General features: G+C 44.8%; 1 protein-coding gene across 1 annotated transcript in view; it reads left to right on the plus strand.

Moving 5' to 3' along the window:
• The window catches only part of LOC144265516 (NACHT, LRR and PYD domains-containing protein 3-like), a 41,852-nt gene that overhangs the window by 1,192 nt on the left and 16,022 nt on the right, over positions 1–24,638 (plus strand). Inside the window, exons 2-6 of the mRNA XM_077818161.1 lie at positions 902–943; positions 4,625–6,350; positions 12,740–12,829; positions 16,702–16,872; positions 21,698–21,868. Coding sequence (XP_077674287.1) covers positions 902–943; positions 4,625–6,350; positions 12,740–12,829; positions 16,702–16,872; positions 21,698–21,868 — 2,200 coding nt within the window. The remainder of the gene's footprint in view (positions 1–901; positions 944–4,624; positions 6,351–12,739; positions 12,830–16,701; positions 16,873–21,697; positions 21,869–24,638) is intronic.

Below are 24,638 nucleotides of genomic sequence, written 5' to 3' on the forward strand. Positions count from 1 at the left end.
CTCCCAGGGGACAGTTTAGCAGCCTCCAGAGCGCAATGCAGGGGGCAGTTACTTGCTTTAGACTTGCTTTAGAGCTCTGTCAGACAGGGACTGTCATGTTCTGTGTACGCACAGGACCTAGTACAATGGGCCCCTGATTGGGGCTCTAGATCCTACCATAACTCAGTAATAAAATAATAATTATTGAGGGGTGGGGAAAGGGTACTTTGTTCCCTGAAGTTAGTAACAGATGCTTGGCAAAAGGAGTGGCAATATTATGCAAATATTTCTGGCTGCCTATGCAATTTTTAATCCAGTCAGCATTCTATCAATAACTGAACCTAGTGAAAAGCTCGGAGTTCTTGGGGGGACGGTGGACAGGGGTTGCCCCACGTGGAAGTTATCCCAAATGAGGAAATTCCGTCTGACTGTCCTCAGTGTCTGTCTTAGATCCCTAGGTTTTAAAGGCTCTCCTGAGCCACCTAGCCCATCCCTGAATGAAGGCAGAATTGTCCTTCCCATGGACCCTTTAGTTGTTTCACCTAATCTGTGTGAGAACATGAGTGTTTGTAAGGCATTCCCTCTCCCCACAAATGCTCCTGAATTGATTCTTTGTCCCAATGCCAATTGTTCTGTGTTTCTCTGACCATGTGGCCGGCTCATCATGTAAAGTGCAGACTAGTCATCAGTAGAACCAGGCAGGGGGAGATCCGAGAAACTGAGCTCCCTTCACAGTATTCCCCAAAATGAACTTCGTACACTGACAGCTGGTAGCCATGCTCTCCTTGGTGATTACTTCATTAACACAGGATGAAATTGCATCGTTTGGCCACTTGCTGCCTCCGTACGGAACAGAAACGCACTTGCATTGAAATACACTGTAGCTTCTTACACTGTTATTTAAATGCAATTTCCCTTTCAGGGTTTCATCAGAGTCAAAACCCATCAGAGTTGTCGGCAAAAGGTATGTGATGGCTACCCAGGATGTTACCTAAGGACAGCGGTTCCTGCTTACGCAGCTGGATACGTTCCCAGATCTATTGCTGTGAAACAAACAGGAACAGTTTGCATGGGAACAAAATCTGTTAAGTGCCTTTCCAGGTGACACCATTAGCACAGAGTGACCTGTCACTTCTCCAGAACAGCGAACACCGTGAAACTGAAGTAACGCTACCTATTCCCAAAGGCCATATTGTAAAGATTTTGATGGTGACTGTGGCAATGGCCCTGGAGGTGAGGAGTATTCCCTAGGATTTAATGGGCAGCAGCTAGCATCAATCCCCCGGAAATGCCTTTGTGCTGGTGGTGCTGCTGAGGTCCAATCCTGTTCCCTTCCACAAAGGGGAGAGACAAATAGCCAAGAGAAAATGACGCTGGTCTCTGATGCTGATGTTCCCGTGCAGCTTCCCTGCTGCCGAGTTACAGGGGCAGCAAGTGTGTTGATCAGCCCCCCCGAGACCCAGCAAACTTTTACCAATGTCGGACTAAGGCGTGACTTGGTCTCAGGCTGACAGCAGTGCTGGGACAGATGGAGTTGTCTTGGCCAGCTGAACCAGACTTTCCTTAGATAAAGGAAACACGGAGGGGAAGGCAAATGACAGGATTGGGGGGGGGACGCAGGGTGACATCAGGAGCCTCAGGCTCACATCCTGGGTAGTGTTCAGGATTTAGCCAAAGGGCAGTGATATCCATACTCCTGCTGAGACCTCACCGGTGCTGAGCAGAGCAGGACAGTTGCCTCCCTTGTCTTACATAGGACACTCCTGTTAATACACCCCAGAATATTAACCTTTTTCACAACAGCATCACACAGTTGATTCATTTTCAATTTGTGATACACTATAACCCCCAAATCTTTTCAGCGATACAACTGCCTAGCCAGTTATTCCCCATTTTGTATTTGTGCATTTGATTTTTCCTTCATAAGTGTAGTACTTTGCACTTCTCTTTATTGAATGTCATGTTATTGATTTTTTACAAATTCTCCAATTTATAAAGGTCCTTTTGAATTCTAAACCTGTCCTCCAAAGTGCTTGTAACCCCTCCCAGCTTGGTGTCATCCACAAATTGTATAAGTATATTCTCCACTCACCATCAAAGTCGTTAATGAAAATACTGACTAGTACTAGACCAAGATTGACTGTTGAGAGACCCCACTACAATGCCCTCCCATTTGGAGAGCAATCTATTGATAACTACTCTTTGAATGCATTTTTTTTAATCTGTTGTGCACCCACCTTATAGTAAATTCACCTTGACCACATTTCCCTATTTTGCTTATGAGAATGTCATGTGGGACTGTGTCTCAAGCCTTATTAAAATCAAGATAAGTGATATTTATGGCTCCCCCCAATCCTGTAGGCTAATAACCCTGTCAAAGAAGGAAATTAGGTTAGTCTGGCATGATTTGTTCTTGAAAAATCCACATTGGCTTTTACTTATTACCCTATTATGCTCTAAGTGCTCACATATTGAGTGTTTAATAATTTGTTCCAATATCTTTCCATGCATTGAAGTTAGGCTGCCTGGTCTATAATTCCCCAGGTTGTCTTTGTTCCATCATTAAAAAGATATTTGCCCTTCTCCAATCCACTGGGACCTCATCCGTCCTCCATGAGTTCTCAGAGATAGTGGTTCAGAGATTGCTTCATCTAGTTCCTTAAGTATCCTAAGGTGAATTTTTAGGCCCTGCTGACTTGAATGCATCTAATTTAAATAAACTGGCCACTAGGAAATTTAGATTAGAAATTAGACGAAGGTTTCTAACCATCAGAGGAGTGAAGTTTTGGAATAGCCTTCCGAGGGAAGTAGTGGGGGAAAAAGATCTATCTTGCTTTAAGATTAAACTCGATAAGTTTATGGAGGAGATGGTATGATGGGATAACATGGTTTTGGTAATTAAATATTCATGGTAAATAGGCCCAATGGCCTGTGATGGGTTTTAGATGGGGTAAGATCCAAGTTACCTGGGAAAGAATTTTCTGTAGTATCTGGCTGATGAATCTTGCCCATATGCTCAGGGTTTAGCTGATCGCCATATTTGGGGTCGGGAAGGAATTTTCCTCCAGGGCAGATTGGAAGAGGCCCTGGAGGTTTTTCGCCTTCCTCTGTAGCATGGGGCACGGGTCACTTGCTGGAGGATTCTCTGCTCCTTGAGGTCTTTAAACTACAATTTGAGGACTTCAATAGCACAGATATAGGTGTGAGGTTTTTTTTGTAGGAGTGGTGGGTGAAATTCTGTGGCCTGCGTTGTGCAGGAGGTCAGACTAGATGATCATAATGGTCCCTTCTGACCTAAATATCTATGAATCTATGAATTTATCTAAGTAGTCTTTACCCTGCTCGTTCCCTATTCTGGCTTTGGGGTCTTCCCTCTTGTTGTTAATAATAATTGTGTTTCCATCTGGTCACAATTAACATTTTTAGTGAACACTGAAGCAAAATAGGCATTAAACATCTCATCCTTCTAGGTATCATCCATTATTAGATCTCCTTCCCGGCTAAGCGGTGGACCTATGCTTTTCTTTGTCCTTCTCTTGCTCCTATTGTATTTGTAGAACCTTTTATTGCCTTCTATGCCCTTTGCTAGGTGTAACTCATTTTGTGCCTTACTTAGCCTTTCTGATTTTGTCCCTACATCTTTGTGCAATTCTTTTGTACTCATCTGAAGCAATTTGTCTGTCTTTCCATGCTTTGTGTCATGGTGGATCCCAGGAGGTGATGGGAATCCCAGCCATGATGGGAAAGTTCGCTCCTTCTATTTCATGTGTTCTTCTGTTCCATTTAGCGACCCCCAGACAAACTGTATACAAAATGGGGCGGCAGCCTCATGCCATTACAACAAACTGATCAAAATACTTTGGTGATTTCAATTATAAACATTTTTCCTATTTCTAGAATCTCTTGGCTCATTGTCATGCCAACCTATGACTTTACCAGGAGCCTTGCAGACCCCTCAGTATTGTTTTTCTAGCTTAAATGATCCAGTTTGTGTCAGTTGTTTTACAAATAATTTTATATAATGGGCTGAGTGGGACTTTTATTACCTTGGGCAACTTCCAGTACACACGTGTGCAAAATGTCCCTCTGGGTCAGTACTGAGTGAATGTACTAGCCTGGTGGTGGAGGACACTCTGCTGTAGGGGCACTGTGTCTTAAGTGAGGAAGGTAACTGGAGGTTCTCAATTGTGGTAATTAAAGATCCCGTGACGTTCTCTCTTGTAAACCCATGTGTCCTAACAAATTCTAGTTTATGAAGTTACATTCTTTCTACCTAAATTCCCAATATTGTTTCAACTGCATATGATATTCTCCTCCACTTGTGACCTACCTTGCTGTGTAGTGTTGCTGTGCTCTGTCAAACAGTAGCTGCGTTTCACCAGAGGGGTGGCTGCATTTCATTGGAGATAAAGTGATGCCTACAGTCTTTACTCAAATGAATAATTTCAGTGGGAGGCCGTATTTGAGTAAGGGCTGCAGGATCTCATCCATAGTTAAGTGATTTCAGGATCCTTTTTGAAGAAGGTTTCATTATAAATGTGAAGAACCATTACTGTTGTTACAGTAGGACTATTTTAAGAGATTAGTCTGTCTGTTTTCTGAACTTTCAGTTCAATATTTCTAATGTCCCATGTTCCTGATACAGATTACAAGAAGAAGTATAAAGAAGATATTAAAAAGAAATACAAGCTAATAAAAGATATGAACAGTCGTTTTGGTGACAATATGATTCTAAACAGAAGATACACAAACCTCACTATTGTAGACAGACCTCGTCAGGCAAAGGAGAGAGAACATGAAATAATGGCTGTAGGATGGAGACATGCAGAAATCATGACTGAACGAGCTAGTTCTGCAATTACACTGGCCAACCTATATAAACCTGATAAAGATGGACAAACACCACAAGTCGTTGTGCTGCTGGGAGCTGCAGGGATTGGGAAAACAATGACTGCAAGAAAGATCATGTATGATTGGGCAGCTGGGGAACTTTATAAGGAAAAGTTTGATTATGTTTTCTACATAAACTGTAGGCAAATGAACCTTCTTAACGAGCAGGGAAGTGTGGCTGACATGATTTTTAAAAATTGGCTTAATACAAATGCACCAGTTAACCACATTCTGGTGAAGCCAGAAAAACTCATGTTTATAATAGATGGGTTTGATGAACTGAGATTTTCCTTTGATCAGCCTAAAGATAATCTGTGCACTGATCCCTGGGAGAAGAAGTCAATGGAAATCATCCTGAGCAGTTTATTTAGGAGAACAGTTGTTCCTGAATCCTACCTGATGATCACTACAAGGCCAGCTGCTCTGGAAAAACTCGGACAGTGTTTCGAGTGTTCACGTTATGCAGAGATCTTGGGGTTTTCTGAAGCTGAGAGGGAGGAATATTTCCACAAGTTCTTTGGAAATGAGAGAGAAGCAAGACAAGCTTTACAATTTGTGAAAGCAAATGAAATTCTTTTCACCATGTGCTTTGTCCCCTTTGTATGTTGGATCATCTGCACGGTTCTGAAACAAGAGCTTGAAAAAGGTGAGAATCTGACACAAACTTCAAAAACGGTCACTGGAGTGTATATGCTTTACCTTTCCAGTTTAGTCAAGCCTCTCAGCAACAATACAAAGCAACACTTACATGGAAATCTGAGGGGACTTTGCTCCTTGGCTGCTGATGGAATCTGGAAGCAAAAGATACTGTTTGAGGAAGAAGAAATCAAGAAGTTTGGCTTAGATCAAGAAAACTCTCTCCCCCTTTTTTTGAATGAGAATATTTTTCAAAAAGAAACTGACTGTGAATGTCTCTACAGCTTCATTCACTTAAGTTTTCAGGAGTTTTTTGCAGCTATGTTATATGTCCTAGAGGAAGATGAAACAACAACAGCTTCAGGAATTCCCAAGAAAGATGTGAAAACTTTGTTAGAAAACTATGGAAACTCTAAAAATTATTTAATGTTAACAGTGCGATTCCTGTTTGGGCTCTTAAATGAAGAAAGAATGAAGGACCTGCAGAAAAAAATTGGGTGTAAATTTTCACCTAAAATTAAGGCAGATTTACTGAAGTGGGTTCAAGTAAACCAACAAACAGATTTAACCTTGCCCTGTGTTCATGAGGGGATTTATCAAAGTTATCAGCTTGAGTTGTTTCACTGTGTGTATGAGATGTATGAAGAAGATTTTGCAGTTAATGCATTGGATCACTTCACTGAACTGAAGTTAAATCACAATAAATTTACTCAGATGGCTCAAAGGGCTCTTTCATTCTGTGTAAAGCATTGTCGTAATCTGGAGTCACTTTGTATGTATGACTGTACATTTAGCTTAGAAGACCATGAGGAAGAACTCCCTAGACGACAAAAGTGGCTACATCAGTAAGTACTATCTGAGCTGAAAAATCTGTAATTTCTTTAACAGATTAAATGTTGTTTTCCCTATGTCTTGATAACAAATAATTGGCTGAATGACCTACCTGAGAACAATTCTACTGTTACTGTAAGCTAATGATACAGTTATCAGACTACCGAAAAAAATGACCTTTTTTTTTAAAAAATCATGATTGTTTGGTCTGCTCTGTCCTCTCAATGACCTGAAATGTTTGCTGTACTGTTTTGTGTACAGATCTGAACAGGGTGAGACAAAAGAGCGGGGGAGGGAAGCCTGCTTTGTGTCAACGGTTGTACAAGGAAGGTTGAGAGCTGCTCACTGAGACCTTCCATGATGAGGAAATCACTAGGAAACAAAACATGCTTCCACGTGCTTAGTGTACAACTAAGGCACCTTTATAGTGGTAAAACTGCATCCACCTTAGGGATTGTACTGGTTAGAACATTTTGGTAAAAACTTGTCTCCTAACCAAAATAGTTATAACAGTACTAAAACCGTGTGTTGATCAGGCTTCAACTGAAAATCAGCATGTAGTTTTACTGTGCTATTGTGTGTAGAAGGCAGTGTGTTTGAACAGTTCGCTGATATTAAAATAAAAATTCAGAACAAAACCAAAACTTGAAATTTCCCACAAAATTCTGAGTTTCAACCAGCTCTAGCTGCAACCAGAAACGGGTGTTGTTGCCACCTGACTACGCTGCAGTGCTCTAAAATAACAAAGAACAATTGTTTTCGCTAGAACTCTTCACCACAATTTGCTGCATGTGGATAAAACTAAAATGACCATTTAAAAAAATCAGTTTTACGTAGGATCTGAAAAATATTTCAGAAGTTTCTTCCTATCAGTATAATTGGATTTTAACAAACAAAAAAGTTCATTCAATAATTGGTGGTGTGTCTCGGTGTTGGTATTAACAACTGCTTGGCAGGTCTCCAAAAACCATCCTAACCCGACCTACCATGTCTCGCACATCTTGCAAGACTGTCACATGTTTCCACATAACCAGTGCAACGTCATGCATGGGAGTGTGGAGTTTTTTTGTTTTTTTCTGGATGAGCGAAGATGCCACAATACCCAGGAGCTTAGTAGATGGTGCATTGAGGCTAAAGGCCTGTAAATTCTAATCCCAGCTGTTTTCTTGGCTGCTCTTGATATTTCTCTGCCTTTTTCATCCCTTATTAACATAGGCCTCAAAACCCTGCCTTAGGGGAGGTATAACTATCACTCACCCATTTTACAGCTAAGATAATGGAGAGATTGGTAAGTTCACTTCAACAGAGCCGAGGATAGAACCCAGGCCTCTAATAGCATGGATCTAAGGCTCATCCATTTTGGCACCCTGCCTATAAGGTGAAAAGAGCCAAAATATCTCTGTGTGTAATCCACAGTCAGAGTTCAGAGTAGCAGCCGTGTTAGTCAGACAGAGTGGCTCTTTGTTCTTATCTAGTGACTAGATCGTACAGCGAGCGGTTCAGGGATCTCTAATAGTCTCTGTTTTCACGGGAGTGTCCTTTAAATCAAGTGACAGATGCTCATGTTTTGAGGTTGAGAGCCCAGGACCACTCCCTGCAGATCACAGCCGGCCAAATCAGGCAGGGAACAAACCTGATCCTGGTCTCTCACATTTCAGGTCAGTGTCCTAACTACCCAGTTACAGAATCAGTCTCGCTCTCTCTGGCCCAATGAATATTTAAGGATTTGCACAAAGTGGAATAGCTCCAACAGAGAAAAAACCACTAACCGTGGGGTTATGAGCTATTCTGGGATGAGCTCTCTCTCTCTCCCTCTCCCCACAGGTATTAAGGAAAGTTTGTTGAACATTCTCTAACCCAGTTCTACTGAAGACAACCCAAGCAGGAGGGTTGTTGCAATGGCTCTGCTGTCTCTAACCAGCAGAGCTTAGATTCCTCCCAGAGCAAGGAAGAGAACCCAGCCTAACAATCCTGAAACCCAACAGCCTAGTGCTGGGGATTAAACACTATTCCCCGCTAATAAGGATGTTGGTGGCCCCAGAATGAATTGAGATTGGTCAGTTCCAGGCCCCACCTCACAAACTCACCACCATGTGTTGCACTAACCAGTAAATGATCATGTTTAGTCTAATGAGCCGAAGTTAGGAAGCAGGAGTCATGTGCACCGGCTGCCCGGCCATTGTCAAGTGTGTTGCAGGATTCACAGCAGAGGTGAGTTTTCAGGGGGGATTTGAAAGAGGCTATTGCAGAGGAGTAATGGACTTATGACATGTTCCTCCCTGGCATAAGGGACAGCAGGGGAGAAAGCATGAAAATATTATGGACTAATAGGTAATGAAAGCTGGCATGGTCGGCAGAGTAGAGGCAGAGGTTGACATCTTGATAGTGTACTACAGTTGACAGACAGGGCAAGGCTAAGCCATAAAGGGCTAAAGGGTAAAGATGAGTAACTTGTGTTCGATTCAATGGAGAAGGGATGGCTAGGTCACCAGGAACACATCTCCCCAAAACAGTGCTGCCTGAACTGGCTCCCTATTGACCAGAGTCGAGTTAAACGTGGTTGTGCTGACTCTTTTCAAAGCATTGCACGGTGCTGGCCCCAGCTGAGAGAGAGAGAGAGAGAGAGAGAGCTCCTGTCCCTCCATGACAGTGACTTGGCTTTGTTCCACAAGAAAAACCAATCTGTTGACAAGGAAGGAAAAGCTCATCTCTGCAGGAGATTCAGTTGTCTCAGCTGCGGTGCCACAACGGTGGAACTCACTGCGCAATGAAATAAGAATGGAACCCCTGCCCACACACACACACAACCTCAAAACTAAATACAAACCCTACATCTCTGACTGAGTTTTCCCACAAGAACCAGCTCTCACCAGCACTGTCACTTTATACATGTTCTTTAAAAATAACCCCAGTGATAACCACGCTCTTTCCTGCTGGAGGGGAAATGTCTTGTGGAAGGCACTGGGACACCACGGTGTTGGATGACCTTATAATAATCATAGAATCATAGAATATCAGGGTTGGAAGGGACCTCAGGAGGTCATCTAGTCCAACCCCCTGCTCAAAAGCAGGACCCATCACCAATTAAATCATCCCAGCCAGGGCTTTGTCAAGCCTGACCTTAAAAACTTCTAAGGAAGGAGATTCCACCACCTCCCTAGGCAACGGATTCCAGTGTTTCACCACCCTCCTAGTGAAAATGTTTTTCCTAATATCCAACCTAAACCTCCCCCCCTGCAACTTGAGACCATTACTCCTTGTCCTGTCCTCTTCCACCACTGAGAATAGTCTAGAACCATCCTCTTTGGAACTACCTCTCAGGTAGTTGAAAGCAGCTATCAAATCCCCCCTCATTCTTCTCTTCTGCAGACTAAACAATCCCAGTTCCCTCAGCCTCTCCTCATAAGTCATGTGTTCCAGACCCCTAATCATTTTTGTTGCCCTTCGCTGGACTCTCTCCAATTTATCCACATCCTTCTTGTAGTGTGGGGCCCAAAACTGGACACAGTACTCCAGATGAGGCCTCACCAATGTCGAATAGAGGGGGACGATCACGTCCCTCGATCTGCTCGCTATGCCCCTACTTATACATCCCAAAATGCCATTGGCCTTCTTGGCAACAAGGGCACACTGCTGACTCATATCCAGCTTCTCGTCCACTGTCACCCCTAGGTCCTTTTCCGCAGAACTGCTGCCTAGCCATTCGGTCCCTAGTCTGTAGCCGTGCATTGGGTTTTTCCGTCCTAAGTGCAGGACCCTGCACTTATCCTTATTGAACCTCATCAGATTTCTTTTGGCCCAATCCTCCAATTTGTCTAGGTCCCTCTGTATCCTATCCCTGCCCTCCAGCGTATCTACCACTCCTCCCAGTTTAGTATCATCCGCAAATTTGCTGAGAGTGCAATCCACACCATCCTCCAGATCATTTATGAAGATATATGAAGATAATCTGAGTCTTCAGCATAAATTTGACTGTCAAAGCCACATTTTGAATGAAATTCCCCAGTGTAAAGGTGTAAGTGGAGAAAAGGAGGGGCCAAGGATGTGTCATAAATATAAAGGGAAGGGTAACCACCTTTCTGTATACAGAACTATAAAATCCCTCCTGGCCAGAGGCAAAACCCTTTCACCTGTAAAGGGTTAAGAAGCTAAAATAACCTCGCTGGCACCTGACCAAAATGACCAATGAGGAGACAAGATACTTTCAAAGCTGGAGGCGGGGGGGAAGGGTCTGTCTGTCTGTGTGATGCTTTTGCCGGGAACAGATCAGGAATGCTCTTCATAACTCCTTAAGTTAGTACATAATCTAGCTAGAAATGTGTAAGATTTCCTTTTGTTAAATGGCTGGTAAAATAAGCTGCACTGGAAGGAATAGATATTCCTGTTTTTGTGTCTTTTTGTAACTTAAGGTTTTGCCTAGAGGGATTCTCTATGTTTTGAATCTGATTACCCTGTAAGGTATTTACCATCCTGATTTTACAGAGGTGATTCTTTTACTTTTTCTTTCATTAAAATTCTTCTTTTAAGAACCTGATTGTTTTTTCATTGTTCTTAAGATCCAAGGGTTTGGGTCTGTGTTCACCTGTGCAAATTGGTGAGGATTTTTATCAAGCCCTTCCCCAGGAAAGGGGGTGTAGGGCTTGGGGGAATATTTTGGGGGGAAGACGTCTCCAAGTGGGCTCTTTCCCTGGTCTTTGTTTAACACACTTGGTGGTGGCAGCATAGGGTTCAAGGACAAGGCAAAGTTTGTACCTTGAGGAAGTTTTTAACGTAAGCTGGTAAGAATAAGCTTAGGGGGTCTTTCATGCAGATCCCCACATCTGTACCCTAGAGTTCAGAGTGGGGAAGGAACCTTGACAGGAGCCCTGTGGGGTGCCAATGAAAGGTGGAGGGGGATGGGAGGATGCAGCATATGAAATACTGACTAGAGAGGTAGGAGGAGAAGCAGGAGAGAACAGACTCCTGAAAGTTGCGGGAAGAAGAGATTTCAAGAGGAGGAGAGTAGGCAAAGATGTTAAAGGCAGTGGAGAGGTTGAGGAGGTGGAGGACCGAATATAGAATCTGAACTCTGGTTAAGGTGAGGTTAATAAAAACTAAGATGGCAGCTTCAGTGGTGAGGAAGCCAGACTGGACAGGATGACAAAAGACAAGGGATTTGGCCTGCTCTCCTTTTACCCACCATCCCATCCTATCTTCTGATCTACCTTGTCCCTAATACTCTTCCATTCCTCATGTTTTCCCCTCTCAAACTCTGGTCCATTTCCTTGGTAACATATGTGTGATTTATTTGTCCCCATGATAAAAAATCCTTCCTGTGACCCCATTTGTCTCTCCTGTTATCACCCTGTCTCCCCAAGTCTTCTACAACTGCTGTTTAAGAGAGACCTGTTTATTAGAGCTGGGCAGATAATAATAAATATTTCACTCAATGAACGTTGCCTTTTTCACAAATTATCCAAACAATTTTATTTTTTTTAAATTAAATTATTCATTTTGATTGGACACACAGGTCATAGATATTTTGGTTCTGTAAATCAATTAACATAAATACGAGAACCAGATTTCTAGTATGAATGCTCAGGATTACAAATACAACTTTTGCTTTCACAGGAATATTCTGTAATAGTGACTTAAACGTGTTGCTTCAACAACATTCCTGTCTGCAAATTCCCGTTGCTAGAATATTTGGAAAGCACAAAATAAAGATGTGTGAACACAGTGGAAATAAATTCACTTTAAAATTCATCAGAATATTCTTGAATTTTAGTTGTTTAATTATTCATCCAGCACTATTTCTTATACAGATGCTGCTTTAAAATTAACTTGCCATTTTACACATCCTGCTGTCAGGAACCAATGAGCTCCATTTCTGGTTCCTCCTAGGGATGTAATTTCACTAAGCATAAGCCCAATTATACAATATTGAGCAACAGTTGTCATACTTACAATTTTAAGCAAATACTTATATTAGGTTTTTAGCTTTGTGGGCAAATGAAAGACAGCATTCCTAGTTAAATAAACACGATAATTTTTATTGTATCTCCAGAAATCATACTGAAGTTATTGGCTGACACACAAGCATAAAAGCTCTGGAGACACTCCCGTTTGTCTGAGTAGTTAGAACTGGGTTTTAATATTCAGAGAATCAGAGTACCACAAGTTCATAAAATGAATGGATTAATCATAGTCGCACGTATTCAATTTGGCTCCATGTACTTAAAATACATATCAAAGTACTAGCTGTAGCTTTGAACGGGGGGGCTTACAACTAACTGTAACTGCAGAATAACCTGTATGCACTGTATCACACTGTCCAAGAGGATATTTCAATGTTCAGGAAATAGAATTAAAATCTGCCTTCAGAGAACAACATAGAAAATTTCTCTTCTCTACTTTCTTTAAGGAAAAACCATCAGGATAAGCCAAAGCATTCGCCTATTTACCTGCTCTGTCAAGCACTGAAGGATCCAAACTGTAAATTAAAGAAACTAGAGTAAGTAACTATTCATTACTTTTTTTAAATCCTCTTCTTACTGCTGCTATCCCAGAAATTCTACAGCAGTACAGCTCTTCACCGTGATTGCTATAGCGACCACATAGAATTGTGTAACTTTTGAGTATTATGTTTAAATTTGCAGTTAATACATGTGGGTTTGGCTTAGTCAGCCTAGTGCTGCAATGACAGTTAACCCAATTACCTTACCAACAGATGAGCCTGAGAGACAGAGGTAAGCAGTGTGGCCAGGGGAAATTTTTGAGATCAGGAAAGACTCAGGAAGTGGAAAAGAGAAGCTGAGGCATTTTAATCTTAGATATTTCTAAGGTGCCTGTCACTACAGCTGGGTGAAATTTACATGGTGAATAGCTGATTTGGCAAATAATGCAGTTTCGGGTCAACTGAAACTGTTCACAAATTCAGGTCGAATCTGATGAATAGTTTTGACTGAATAAAAATGGGGGAAAAGTTTCCAAAAAAGTCAAAATAGTTAGTTTAGATGTTTTTGAAACAAAATTTCAAAATTTGTGTCAAAATGATGTTTTGTTAGGAAAAACTAGCTCAGTTTAATTTTAAAAAAATAGAGTTAAACAAACCCAAAAAACCTGAAAACTAATCATTTTGTTTAGGGTAGCGCAAACCATTTCATTTGAGCCCAAACAAATTTTTTTACAGTATTTTCATTTTGGGAGAAAAATTGACTTTACTGTTTCAGGTGAACCCAGATAAAATGTTTCTTTCATATTACTGGGCTCAGGCACTGAACCAAATAATCAATTATTTGCCCAGCCCTACCTGTCACCAGGGTATCTAAGCCATGAACATATCTATTTATTTAACATTTATGTATCATCACTGGATTTCATTTCTCCCTGATTCACAGGTATGTTTTTTTGGGAGGGGATTGATTTCTTTCTTTCTCTCTGCTCCACCCCTCAACTCTCTCCCTGCTTCTTTCTCTCTCCTTTTACTACACCATCTCCATCTCCTGCTAGTTGGTCTAGTTATTACTTAGTCCTGCTTTGAGAGCAGGGGACTGGATTAAATAACCTGTTGAGGTCCCTTCCAGTCCTACACTTCTGTGATTCTGTGCTGATCCTGGAGCTGTTCCTGGCAAAAGCTTTAGCGAAGAGGTGATCTTGCATTTTGCCTCGAACATGGCCAGGCCAGACCTCAGTCTGATCCCTTCTGACAAGGAGATCTACAGCAAGGCTCTAACTGATTACAATTCTCTGCCCCAATGCCCAAGAGTCTGAACCTGGGCTCCTCTAGTTGGATTGTCCCTGTGCAGCACAGCTGTTCTGTGGGTGCTGGTGGATGAGCGGTTTGAGACTATGCCTGTGCTAGAAAACTTGGACCTTACCAGCAGCAGCAAGTCTTCCTAACATACCGGTAACACTGCACAGCCCCACACTCACACACTCACAGCGATGCACAAGGGATCACATCACCGTTGGATTTTAATCAAATGCAATGACATATTGTCAGCTACCATGTCCCTTCGCCCTGGTTCAGCATGAGCACTGGCAGAGCAGCTGCAGTGGGGTAATAAATACTCCCCGTGCAATCCGACAATGCCCCATGACGTCTCTGACAGCTCAGCCTACTGGCGCCGTCGTGACAAGCCTCTCACTGAAGCTAGGCAGGAGATTTCATAATGTGGATGAATTAGCAAAAGGTGATGCAAAAATATCAACAGAAAATTGTTTCCGAGTTCCAGTCGGCTCTGCTACTTGTACCCCTGCTGACTGCCAGCCCCAGAGCATGTGAAGGGAGACTGGCTGGTCTTTGCTCTGTCTGGCCCCAAACATCTCCCCCCCGGCCCCCCCCCCCCGGTTAACAATGCCAGAAATACACTGTGACTACATCTGAATTTCAGCTTTAAAACAGAAATCTTGGTTTTATTTGGTCCCTTGAGGATTCTTCTGAAAATCACAAAAGGGGAAAGCAGCAGCTCGTGAACATTGCCGTGGTGCGTGTGCACGTGCATTCGCACACATCGCACTGTGTGTTCACTGCCGCAGCAGCAACTTCCATACTGCTGAGATCTGCAAACAAAGACCGCAGAGCAGGATAATTAACTAATGAATGAACAGCCAGACAAGCGCTACCCTCTGCACTCCCGCACCTCCAAGTAATTCCATTTACTGCCCCATGGTTCTCATTGCTCCCATCCTCCCCACGGGAAGCTGCACATGCCCCAGGGCCTGCACAACAGGAGGTGGGGAAGAACTCTGAAGTCTCTGGGCTGCATGGAGGAGGGGCCCTGAGTGATATTCTCCCTCTGAGCCCAGAGCACGGCCATCTCAAGCTCCCAAAGAGCTACCTGCAAAGGAATGGCTAGTTCAGCTCCAGAACAAACCACAAAACAAGAACTGAAAACATAACAAAACTACTGAACAAATGAATAAAATCCAGCCCCTCATGAGCACAGACACCCACAGCTGCTGGTGCTTTTCAGGATACATTCTGGGCCTGCAGGCCCACAAGCAGCATGGCAGAGGGGCAGTGGGAGCTGCTGACCTCCATCACATCATCTGCAAGTGAGAGGATGTTGCCATTCACAACATATGTGTGGATTTTAGGGCAGGACAGAACCATTTAAAGGAGGCAATGCAGCAAACTAAAAATATTAAGTGAGAACATATACTGTAAGACATAGACGTTATGCTCCTAGTTCAGGAAGTTGTGTTAAGAAGTGTGGGTCAGATGCAACAAGCCACAGGCCTGCAGCACTTGCAGAGCATGCTGTTTGTGGACATAGGGTACCAGAGTGATAATGCTCACTTTGGCCTCTGTAGCTTAAGGAGTGATCTGCTGCCAGCTGAATGGGAAGCCTATACCACCCTGAGAGAGAGTGAGTCGTGACAGTCCAAAATAAAGGTGACAAAGCCACGGACAACCATGGCTAAGGACTAGGGAATAGAAGTGCAGAAAATAATTAAATGGAACATCATTTTACTGTTTCCAGGCCCCAACGGCCTAAAGTAATTCCATGTTGGGGGGGAAAAAAAAGGTGGTCTCCGAAAGGGAGAAGGCTTTGGCCAGCTGCCCCAGAGCTGAGAGCCAGACCTGACATAGCCAGTGTGAGGCTATGAAGCTTATAGAGCCCTTGTCTCTTCTGAGATGTGCTGGTGTCTGTGTCTCAGGAGCTGGTATCAAGGTCCACAGGAGCATTCTTCTCCCGGAGGTAGAGAGAGCCCCCTTGCTAATATCATCTATTCTATGGGCTATCAGCAGACGGCTGGTAGGTTCTTGTTCAGGGATGTGGCAAAGAGAGACCTCCCTCTGCCTGGTGCCCTCTGAGACGGGGCTCTCCAGGGAAATTCCAGCCTTTACTAGTGTATGATCAAGAGAGGGTGGGGGGGGGGGCTTGAGACTTGGCAAAGTGGAGCCATCCCTGAAGCCTGAATGTTCAATACTAAGTCTACCATAGATGGTGGCTTATTGGCTGAGTCCTCAATTGAAAAGATGCAGCAAGAGAGAATAAAAGGCTCCTCCCATCCATAAAACTATAATATACCTTCCAGTGCAGCACCATTGTCATTAATTCCCAGTGAGATTCTCCTCCCCCCACCACCCATCTTTCCTTTCCTCACTTATAATAAAGTTTCTTATTAGCAGACGCCCAAGTGTGTCTGCTCAGAGATGGAAAACACTCATATGTGGAATACGGGATCAATGAGAGCTACAGCTGCACGTGGATTGAAATCCACATAAGATCATGTGGTCCTCAGCATCCATTACTACAGCTCTGTGATTCCCCCCTCCCACCCCACCACCCCCAAATAAAAGAATCTTTCTAGAAACCCACGGAGGGGACTGGACAGACAGAAGTTCTCATTTTCCTCTCTGCTTGTCTCCTGCAGGTTTTGTGATTGCCATTTGACAGCTGCTTGCTGTGAGGATCTCTCCTCTCTTCTTGGTACCAAACAGACCTTGGTCGAGTTGCACCTGGCAGGAAACAGCCTGGGAGAATCAGGAGTGCAGCTGCTGTGTGAGGGATTGAAGCATGCGAACTGCAAACTGCAGACACTGAGGTGAGTATTTACTGTTTTTTTTCTGTAAAGGACTCCAAGTACGAGGATGGTGTAAGATGTTGGCTGCAAGTGCATGAAGGGGGTGTCTACACTGCAAAAAAGACCCACAGCAGCGAAGTCTCAGATCCCGGATCAACTGATCCAGGCTCATACTACAGGACTAAAAATAACAGTGTAGATGTTCCTGCTCAGGCTGGAGTCTGGGCTCTAAGATCCACCCCCAGTTCTGGTTCCAGCCCAAGGAGGAACATCTACACTGCTATTTTTAGTTCTGTAGCATGAGCCCTGCAAGCCCAAGTCAGTTAACCCAGGCTCTGGGACTCGCTGCAGTGCAGACACACCCAGAGAGGCTGAATGCTGAGTGTCCCTCCAGCCCCCGGTGTGTCAGTAGCTCCCAACAGTCCGCTAGCCCATCGTGTTCGGTAAATGGAATTTATAAATAAAGATGGGCACATACTGGAGCAGTAGTTCCAATCCCCCTGAACCTGAAGAATAAGTCATCGTGTATAAATGATTCCTAATGTGTGCCTGGCATTTAAAACTAATGCAGAATCTTAATCACTTTGATAAAAGCCCCGTTTTATCATCGTTGTAATGATTTTTAAAATAATTTTAGACTTATTTTGATTTATAACTAATAAAAGCACAATGACCCTAAATGAGCCTGATGACCCTAAATCTCCCAGTCGTCCCTTATAGACACATTCCCATGCTGGGAGTGGTGTGCATCTCAGGGGACTGTGGGAGGGATTCCGGCTCAGGAAGAAAAATTTTTTCCTGTAACTCCTTCATGTGCCAAGGGAGGGGGATTTGCCTGTAGCTAACCCTGCTTCAGGAGGTGCAGCATGTTCTTTTGTTTTACGCAGTCAGCTCTGCTGGCCATTACATACAGGTGTATTTTATCATGGCCCCTTTCTGCTCTTCCCTGCATCCTTTAGTGATTCTTCTGCCCCTAAGGTAGGGAAAGAAGAAGGAGACTGAGTTCATGGGGAGGCCCAGCACAGGACACAAGGACAGGGATGTATCACCCCTTTTTGACTTGAGTATTTAGCCAAAATTTGGTGATGGATCCAGGCATCTTTGATGCAGTCTTGTTTATGAAGACTGCACACGGTCCCCTTTCCTCAAACACAGGAAGACTCAAACACAAGGTAGTTTCTTTGCTGAAAGCTCCCGCCTCTTTCAGCCAGTGCTGAGCTGCCACAAGCTCTCTCTGGGCTTTTTCTCAGGGAAACATCCCCAGGGCTTGTTCGGCTGCCTTGTTCTGCCCTTCTGTCTCTCGTTCTGTGGTATTTCTGACAGCTTCCCTGTCGCACACAGACACAATCGACCCACTGCCCTGGGTTATTAGATCGTCACAGAACCCCCCCTGGTGCCACAGGGTGAACTCCTGCTCCAGCCTGGCATGTGGCCTGTGTTTTGGGCGGAGGCCGGTAGTGGCTTCAGCTGCCTGTTCCATAAAGTAGCTCAACTGCTCTTTTTACGTTGGTTCTGAATAAAAGGCAGCTATTATTACACCCGACCCTATAAACGAGGCTTCCTGTGGTCTCCCTGCCCCTTGTGCATCTTTTCAGCAGCCCAGCTCAGTGTGTGAACTGTAACATTCACCGTTTTCAGCTCCTGCCTGGCTGAGGTGCGTCTGGCCTGTGAGGTACTCACAGCAGGCGGTGAAACCCATTCTCAGCGGAGAGAAGGCACCAGTTTGTAGAAAGACCTTTGACACACAGCCCCTCTGGGCAATAGAAAAGCATTTAGTCACTTTTGTCACAATAGCCCCTGCAGTAGCTGTCCTAATAATAGATGAGGCGCTCTGGGTTACATAAGGTACCTGTGACATTCCAGCAATGGATGGGCCTAGTTTTTCAGTAACCAATATGACACTTGATAACCATGTCATAGTCTTGGAGAAGGTGGCCACAGTCTTAAGATCCATTAGGGAGGCAGGACTGACTGTGAACCCTGCAGAGTGTTCATGAGCATGGTACATAGATGCTCCAGTGTGTAAGGCCGGGGTGTCAAACTCACTTGAAGAGGGCTGAATTCTATGGTTAATTATGGTCCATAGGTCAGACTATAAATACTATATTCTCTCCGTGATGCACAATGGAATGCCCCCCTCATGTCAGAGATCAAGGGGAGAATATGGCCTTTATGTAGTAACTAAATGTTTTGTTACTATTTATTGTTTGTTTAGTGCTTTATTATTGCATTCATCATCAGTGGAAAAATCTGCTCACCTTTAAGCCCGCTGCTTTTCTGCCTTTGGTTTCTCTTCCTTCTCCATCCTCCCCTCTCTACTTTCTCTTCTGCTGTCTCCTGTGTGTTCTCTGCATTTCCTTCCCTGCAGCAACTTCCAATTCCCAACCCAGCGGGCTTCACTCCCATCCTCTACTCCCCTCATTCCACCCACTACAGCGATCATTGATTCAGTAGTTGATGTTGGCACTGAAATGTCTCTGGCGAGCAATAAAGTTGATAGTGAAGTCAGATTACTGGGGACAGGAGAGTCCCCACTCCTGAGTCATTGTTTCAGGCTCTCTGTAGGCTTAGGCTGACTCCACTGCATCGGTTACAAACTTGGCTCACATTGGTGATCTCTGCTGCCATGAGGGCCGGAAACTTCCTTATGTCTGTGGGACACTAAAGCAGCTTGTAGGCCAGATCCAGCCTACGTTACTTATGTTTGAAACTTCTGGGGGATCTGAGCCCAGCTTCCTGCCTCCCATGTGTAAACAGGAATGCTAAATACCTGACGGCGCGGGGGATGAGAACTCCCACTGAGATGAATGGAGCAGTTCACGCCTCTCGGAGCTATTGTTTCAGGCTGTTTTCATCTCCATGCTGTGTTCTCATTCAGCTGAGAACGTCTCACTGAGATGAATGGGCCACTTCACAGCTCTCTGAGCCTACTATGCTGCTGATGGATGTGTAGAGCCCCTTCCTCAAACACTAGGCCCACATTTGGGGTTCCTCACAGCCACACCACATAAGAACATAAGAACAGCAATACTGGGTCAGACCAAAGGTCCATCAAGCCCAGTATCCTGTCTTCTGACAGTGGCCAATGCCAGTGCTTCAGAGGGAATAAACAGGTCATCAAGTGATCCATCCCCTGTCGCCCATTCCCAGCTTCTGGCAAATAGAAGCTAGGTACTTCCCATGGCCCCTCCAAGCTCACCAAGAAAAAGTTTTGAACGGTTTCACAGCTGCATTTCAGGATTCACCAGCCCACTGAAAATGCAGCCACGCTCTATCCTCACCTTCAGCTTAGCTGAACACACACTTCTGGCACACAGGCTAATGGACATAACAGATGCCCATAGAAGCACCTCAGTGTAAACTTCTCTTTTACAATCTCACTGCTGCCAACACCAAGGGTAAGATTCATTGCTGAGCTTCTAAGAGGGACAGCAAAGATCTCACATTCGAGCGAGAGGGTGGGGCTAAATGGATTTAAACCACCTTTATGCCTCCCAGATTCAGGGCTGCTCCAGATATTGGAATGGTTCCCTAGTGTAAACTAGAGCAGCTCTCGGATCCCCAGGCTGCTAATGGACAACTCTGCAGCTTGCAACAGATGAGAATCCCAATAGCTGGCAAAGCAGAGTAATTGTTCTAAAGGAAAAGTGACTTTGATTCTGGAATAGTGTGTCCATACAGGGAGCTATTCTGGTCAATGTCCTTGTATAGACAAGCCCTCAGTATCTAGTGTGACAGGGTCTGGCCAGATGGCTATAGGAGAGTAATAGAAGGCAGATATATTAGCCCCAGGCTAAGTAGGTCCCTTTTCCCTGGGTAAGGTAACAGAGAAGGTTCCAGAACAATCAGGAACCTTCTGGAGACAATTAAGACAGGCTGATTAGAACACCTGCAGCCAATCAAGAAGCTGCTAGAATCAATTAAGGCAGGCTAGTCAGGGCACCTGGGTTTTAAAAAGGAGCTTACTTCAGTTTGTGGTGTGCGTGTGAGGAGCTGGGAGCAAGAGGCACTAGGAGCTGAGAGTGAGAACGCGGAGTGTTGGAGGACTGAGGTGTACAAGCATTATCAGACACCAGGAGGAAGGTCCTATAGTGAGGATAAAGAAGGTGTTGGGAGGAGGCCATGGGGAAGTAGCCCAGTGAGTTGTAGCTGTCGCACAGCTGTTCCAGGAGGCACTCTAGACAGCTGCATTCCACAGGGCCCTGGGCTGGAACCCGGAGTAGACAGCAGGCCTGGGTTCCCCCCAAATCCTCCCAACTGCTGGTCAGACTCAGGAGGAGTCGACCTGGACTGTGGGTTCAGAAAAATGGCCAAGCTGAGGGCTGCCGTGAAGCTCCAAGGCAAGCAAATCTGCCAATAAGCGCAAGACCCACCAAGGTAGAGCAGGAACTTTGTCACACTAGCCATCATGTTTAAGGCCTGATCTACACTTAAAATTTAGGTCAACATAGCTACGTGGCTCAGAGTTGTGGAAAAGTCAATTAAATTAAAAATTCAACCCCTGGTGTAAATGCAGCTAGACTGATACAAGAGGACAATATATCTTCCATTTGTCTATTTTGGTCATATTCTCCTTGATCTGCATGATATTTCTTTCTAAAGCACTGAGACTTTTAGTCTACAAGAAAGAGAAACTCTAATTTACAACTGGCTTCCTATATAATTCTCTTATTCTTCATTTTTCACACCAGGCTCTATGCATTTGTTTATTGATATGTTGCAAATCCTTAGATTAAGGGTCATGGGGACTATGGTAAATTCTTCCCATGCTGGAATTTCTATTGAGAAGAGAGGACCGGATAGACAGACATGCTCATTCTCTAATCTGTGCATCTATCTCTTTCAGATTGAAGGCTTGTAAACTCTCAGCTGCTTGTTGTGGGGAGCTCTCTTCTGCTCTCAGCAACAACCAGTTGCTGACAGATCTGGACCTGAGTGATAATCAACTGGGAGCCATGGGAATGCAGCTGCTGTGTGAAGGACTGAAACAGCCAAACTGCAAACTGCAGAGATTAGTGTAAGTATTGACCAGTTTCCTTTATGTAAAGACCTTGGCAGGAGGTGTGATGGGGTATGATCAACTTCCTGCAGGTACATGGTGAGGTTAAAAGCTGAGTCTCTCCTATTAATGCCTCAGTTGGGGATACTTTCTCCCCACCCCCAAGCATGTAAGAGCAAGAACGAGCCACTACCCATAAGGACCCTTTCAGTGAAGGAAAATCACCACCTCTGTTAACAATTTCTCCTCATGTCCAGTCACCCCCGCATCCACTTCTCATCCCTCTCCCCGGTCTGTAGGGTAGGTGGTGGGAGGGACAGGAACAGTCTCTATCCCTGAAGCCGAATGACATGCCCTCCTAGAGCACCGTCTAGCTGAGGATCTCAAAGCACTTACAGAGCTGAGGGAATTAACCTCCCACCCCATTGAGCCAACTGGACACAAAAGAATGTAAGATTCATTTAAGTCAGTTCCTGCTGCCTTGATCCCTTCCTGCTCCTCCCTCTGCCCCTGACCCTACCCCACCATCCAGGCTTGTGACCTCCCTGTTGATTTTTACTTCCTCAAGTCCCCCCACCTACACCCAGGCTGCCATTGAATCTTCTCTGTTCTCCATCCCATGTCCTCCTGTCATCGTTCAGCCTGATGAAAGCAGTTTTTGCTGCATACAGCATCCCGATACTAAGGCGCTCCCCCACCCCATCTCCAAGTTTTACTGTTGACTCCAACAAGAACAGGGTTTGTCCCCATTCTGCAAATCCTGACTGTAAAAAGCTTCAAAAATCCTCTCGCCTGTGGACAGGAGGAGGTTCTCCAGCAGCGTTGGCAGTGCCGTGTCTGTTCTGTGTCTAGGCCTAAAACCCAGCTGGATACTGCCAATGGACAGGTGAAGTTGGATGCAACTGTTCAGTAGCTGCTTGACTAGATTGCTCAGAAGCAGGAGACCTGATGATCCCGGGCATTTGCTTGTGAGGCTGGTTTCATCAAGCCATGGATTCTTAAGTCTTGGCCAGGGTACTGCATGTTCCAGGTCGGGGGAGCAGATTTCTATCCTCAAAAGCAGACGATGACAGTATTTGTTAGTAGGGGTTCTAGATGCTCTTACTCAGAGCCGTTCCTAGGGTACGGCGAATCAGGGCGACCGCTCTGGGCCCCGTGCATTGGGGGGCCCTGCGGGCCTGAGCAATTGGCCAGCGCGGTTGCTCCCAGAAGTGACGGGTCAGTCCCAGAAGTGATGGATTCATCACATCCACCCCGGGCCCCGCACCCACCTAGGGACGGCCCTGCTCTTGCTGTCCTGCACTAGCCACAGAGATCAAGGATCGGAGTCATAGGCAGAGGCTCAGATTTCCTCTAGCATGTTACCTGTTTTGTAAATGAACAGAATTCTGAGGAGCGTGTTGTGTTATCCCTGATGGCCATAGAGGCCACCTTGGATGTGGAAGATCTTCTCTGTGAAGTGGGTACAGTTTCTCACGCTGAGTGGTGCTGGGCTCTGGAGCTAGGAGACATCTAGGTTAGCAATGTTATTGACAATCCAGAATAGTTCTGTGGGGTGTGACTTGGGACTTGTCTACACAGCCCTGCAGTTCAGACTACAGGGGTGTTAAGTGCAGCATGCACCAAAGTGCTGTGTTGTAACTCCCCCATATAGACAATGCAGGTGCAAATAAAAAGGTACCTAGTGCACGCTAATGTAGTCCTGTTTGAAGAGGACGATGTTAACACAAGCTAGGTACCTCTTAGTTCACACTAGGACCATCCACGTTGGGTAGCTGCATGCACCAGAATGCTGTGCTGTTGCAATTCACACCCCATAGTCCAACTGCATCGATGTAGCCTTGGTGGTTGCTATGGAAGAGGAGAAGGAGGATTTCTGGGTCTCCTCCATGGCCAAGGAGCAGGCAAAGAAGAGTTCATTGTTAAGACATCTGTTTCTTCTTGAGTCTTCTCAACACTGATGGTTGGTTTTCTTGCCTCCTTGCATCATCTGTCACAGGAAGAAGAAACCACAAAGCTCTGTGAGGGCCATACGGAAGGAAGTGCTTTAGAAACAAAGTATTCATGGCTGTGGTCAGTCAGTGACTGTGATGACACACTGGTTCTTCTAGTCCTTGGCTGCTGGGCTAGGGCATCAGTGCTTTGTGGATCTAACTGGCTCAATGAGCTCTCTAGGATGGACCATGACGTTAAGACCTTCTTGCCTGGAAATTAATTAACTAAGAGGCAGCAGATTTAAAACAAACACAAGGAAGTATTTTTTCACACAACACACAGTCAACTTGTGGAACTCCTTGCCAGAGGATGTTGTGAAGACCAAGACTATAACAGAGTTAAAAAAAGAACTAGATAAATTCATGAAGGATAGGTCCATCAATGGCTATTAGCCAGGATGGGCAGGGATGGTGTCCCTCGCCTCTGTTGGCCAGAAGCTGGGAACGGGTGACAGGGAATGGAGCACTTGATGATTACCTGTTCTGTTCATTCCCTCTGGGGCACCTGTCACAAGACAGTATACTGGGCTAGATGGAAAGCAGACTTCGACTCCCTCAGGGAACGGATGGCCAGGATCCCCTGGGGGACTAACTTGAAGGGGAAAGGAGTCCAGGAGAGCTGGCTGTATTTCAAGGAATCCCTGTTGAGGTTACAGGGACAAACCATCCCGATGAGTCGAAAGAATAGTAAATATGGCAGGCGACCGGCTTGGCTTAACGGTGAAATCCTAGCGGATCTTAAACATAAAAAAGAAGCTTACAAGAAGTGGAAGGTTGGACATATGACCAGGGAA

The sequence above is a fragment of the Eretmochelys imbricata genome, chromosome 6 (genome assembly GCF_965152235.1).
Source record: "Eretmochelys imbricata isolate rEreImb1 chromosome 6, rEreImb1.hap1, whole genome shotgun sequence".
Lineage (NCBI taxonomy): Eukaryota > Metazoa > Chordata > Testudines > Cheloniidae > Eretmochelys > Eretmochelys imbricata.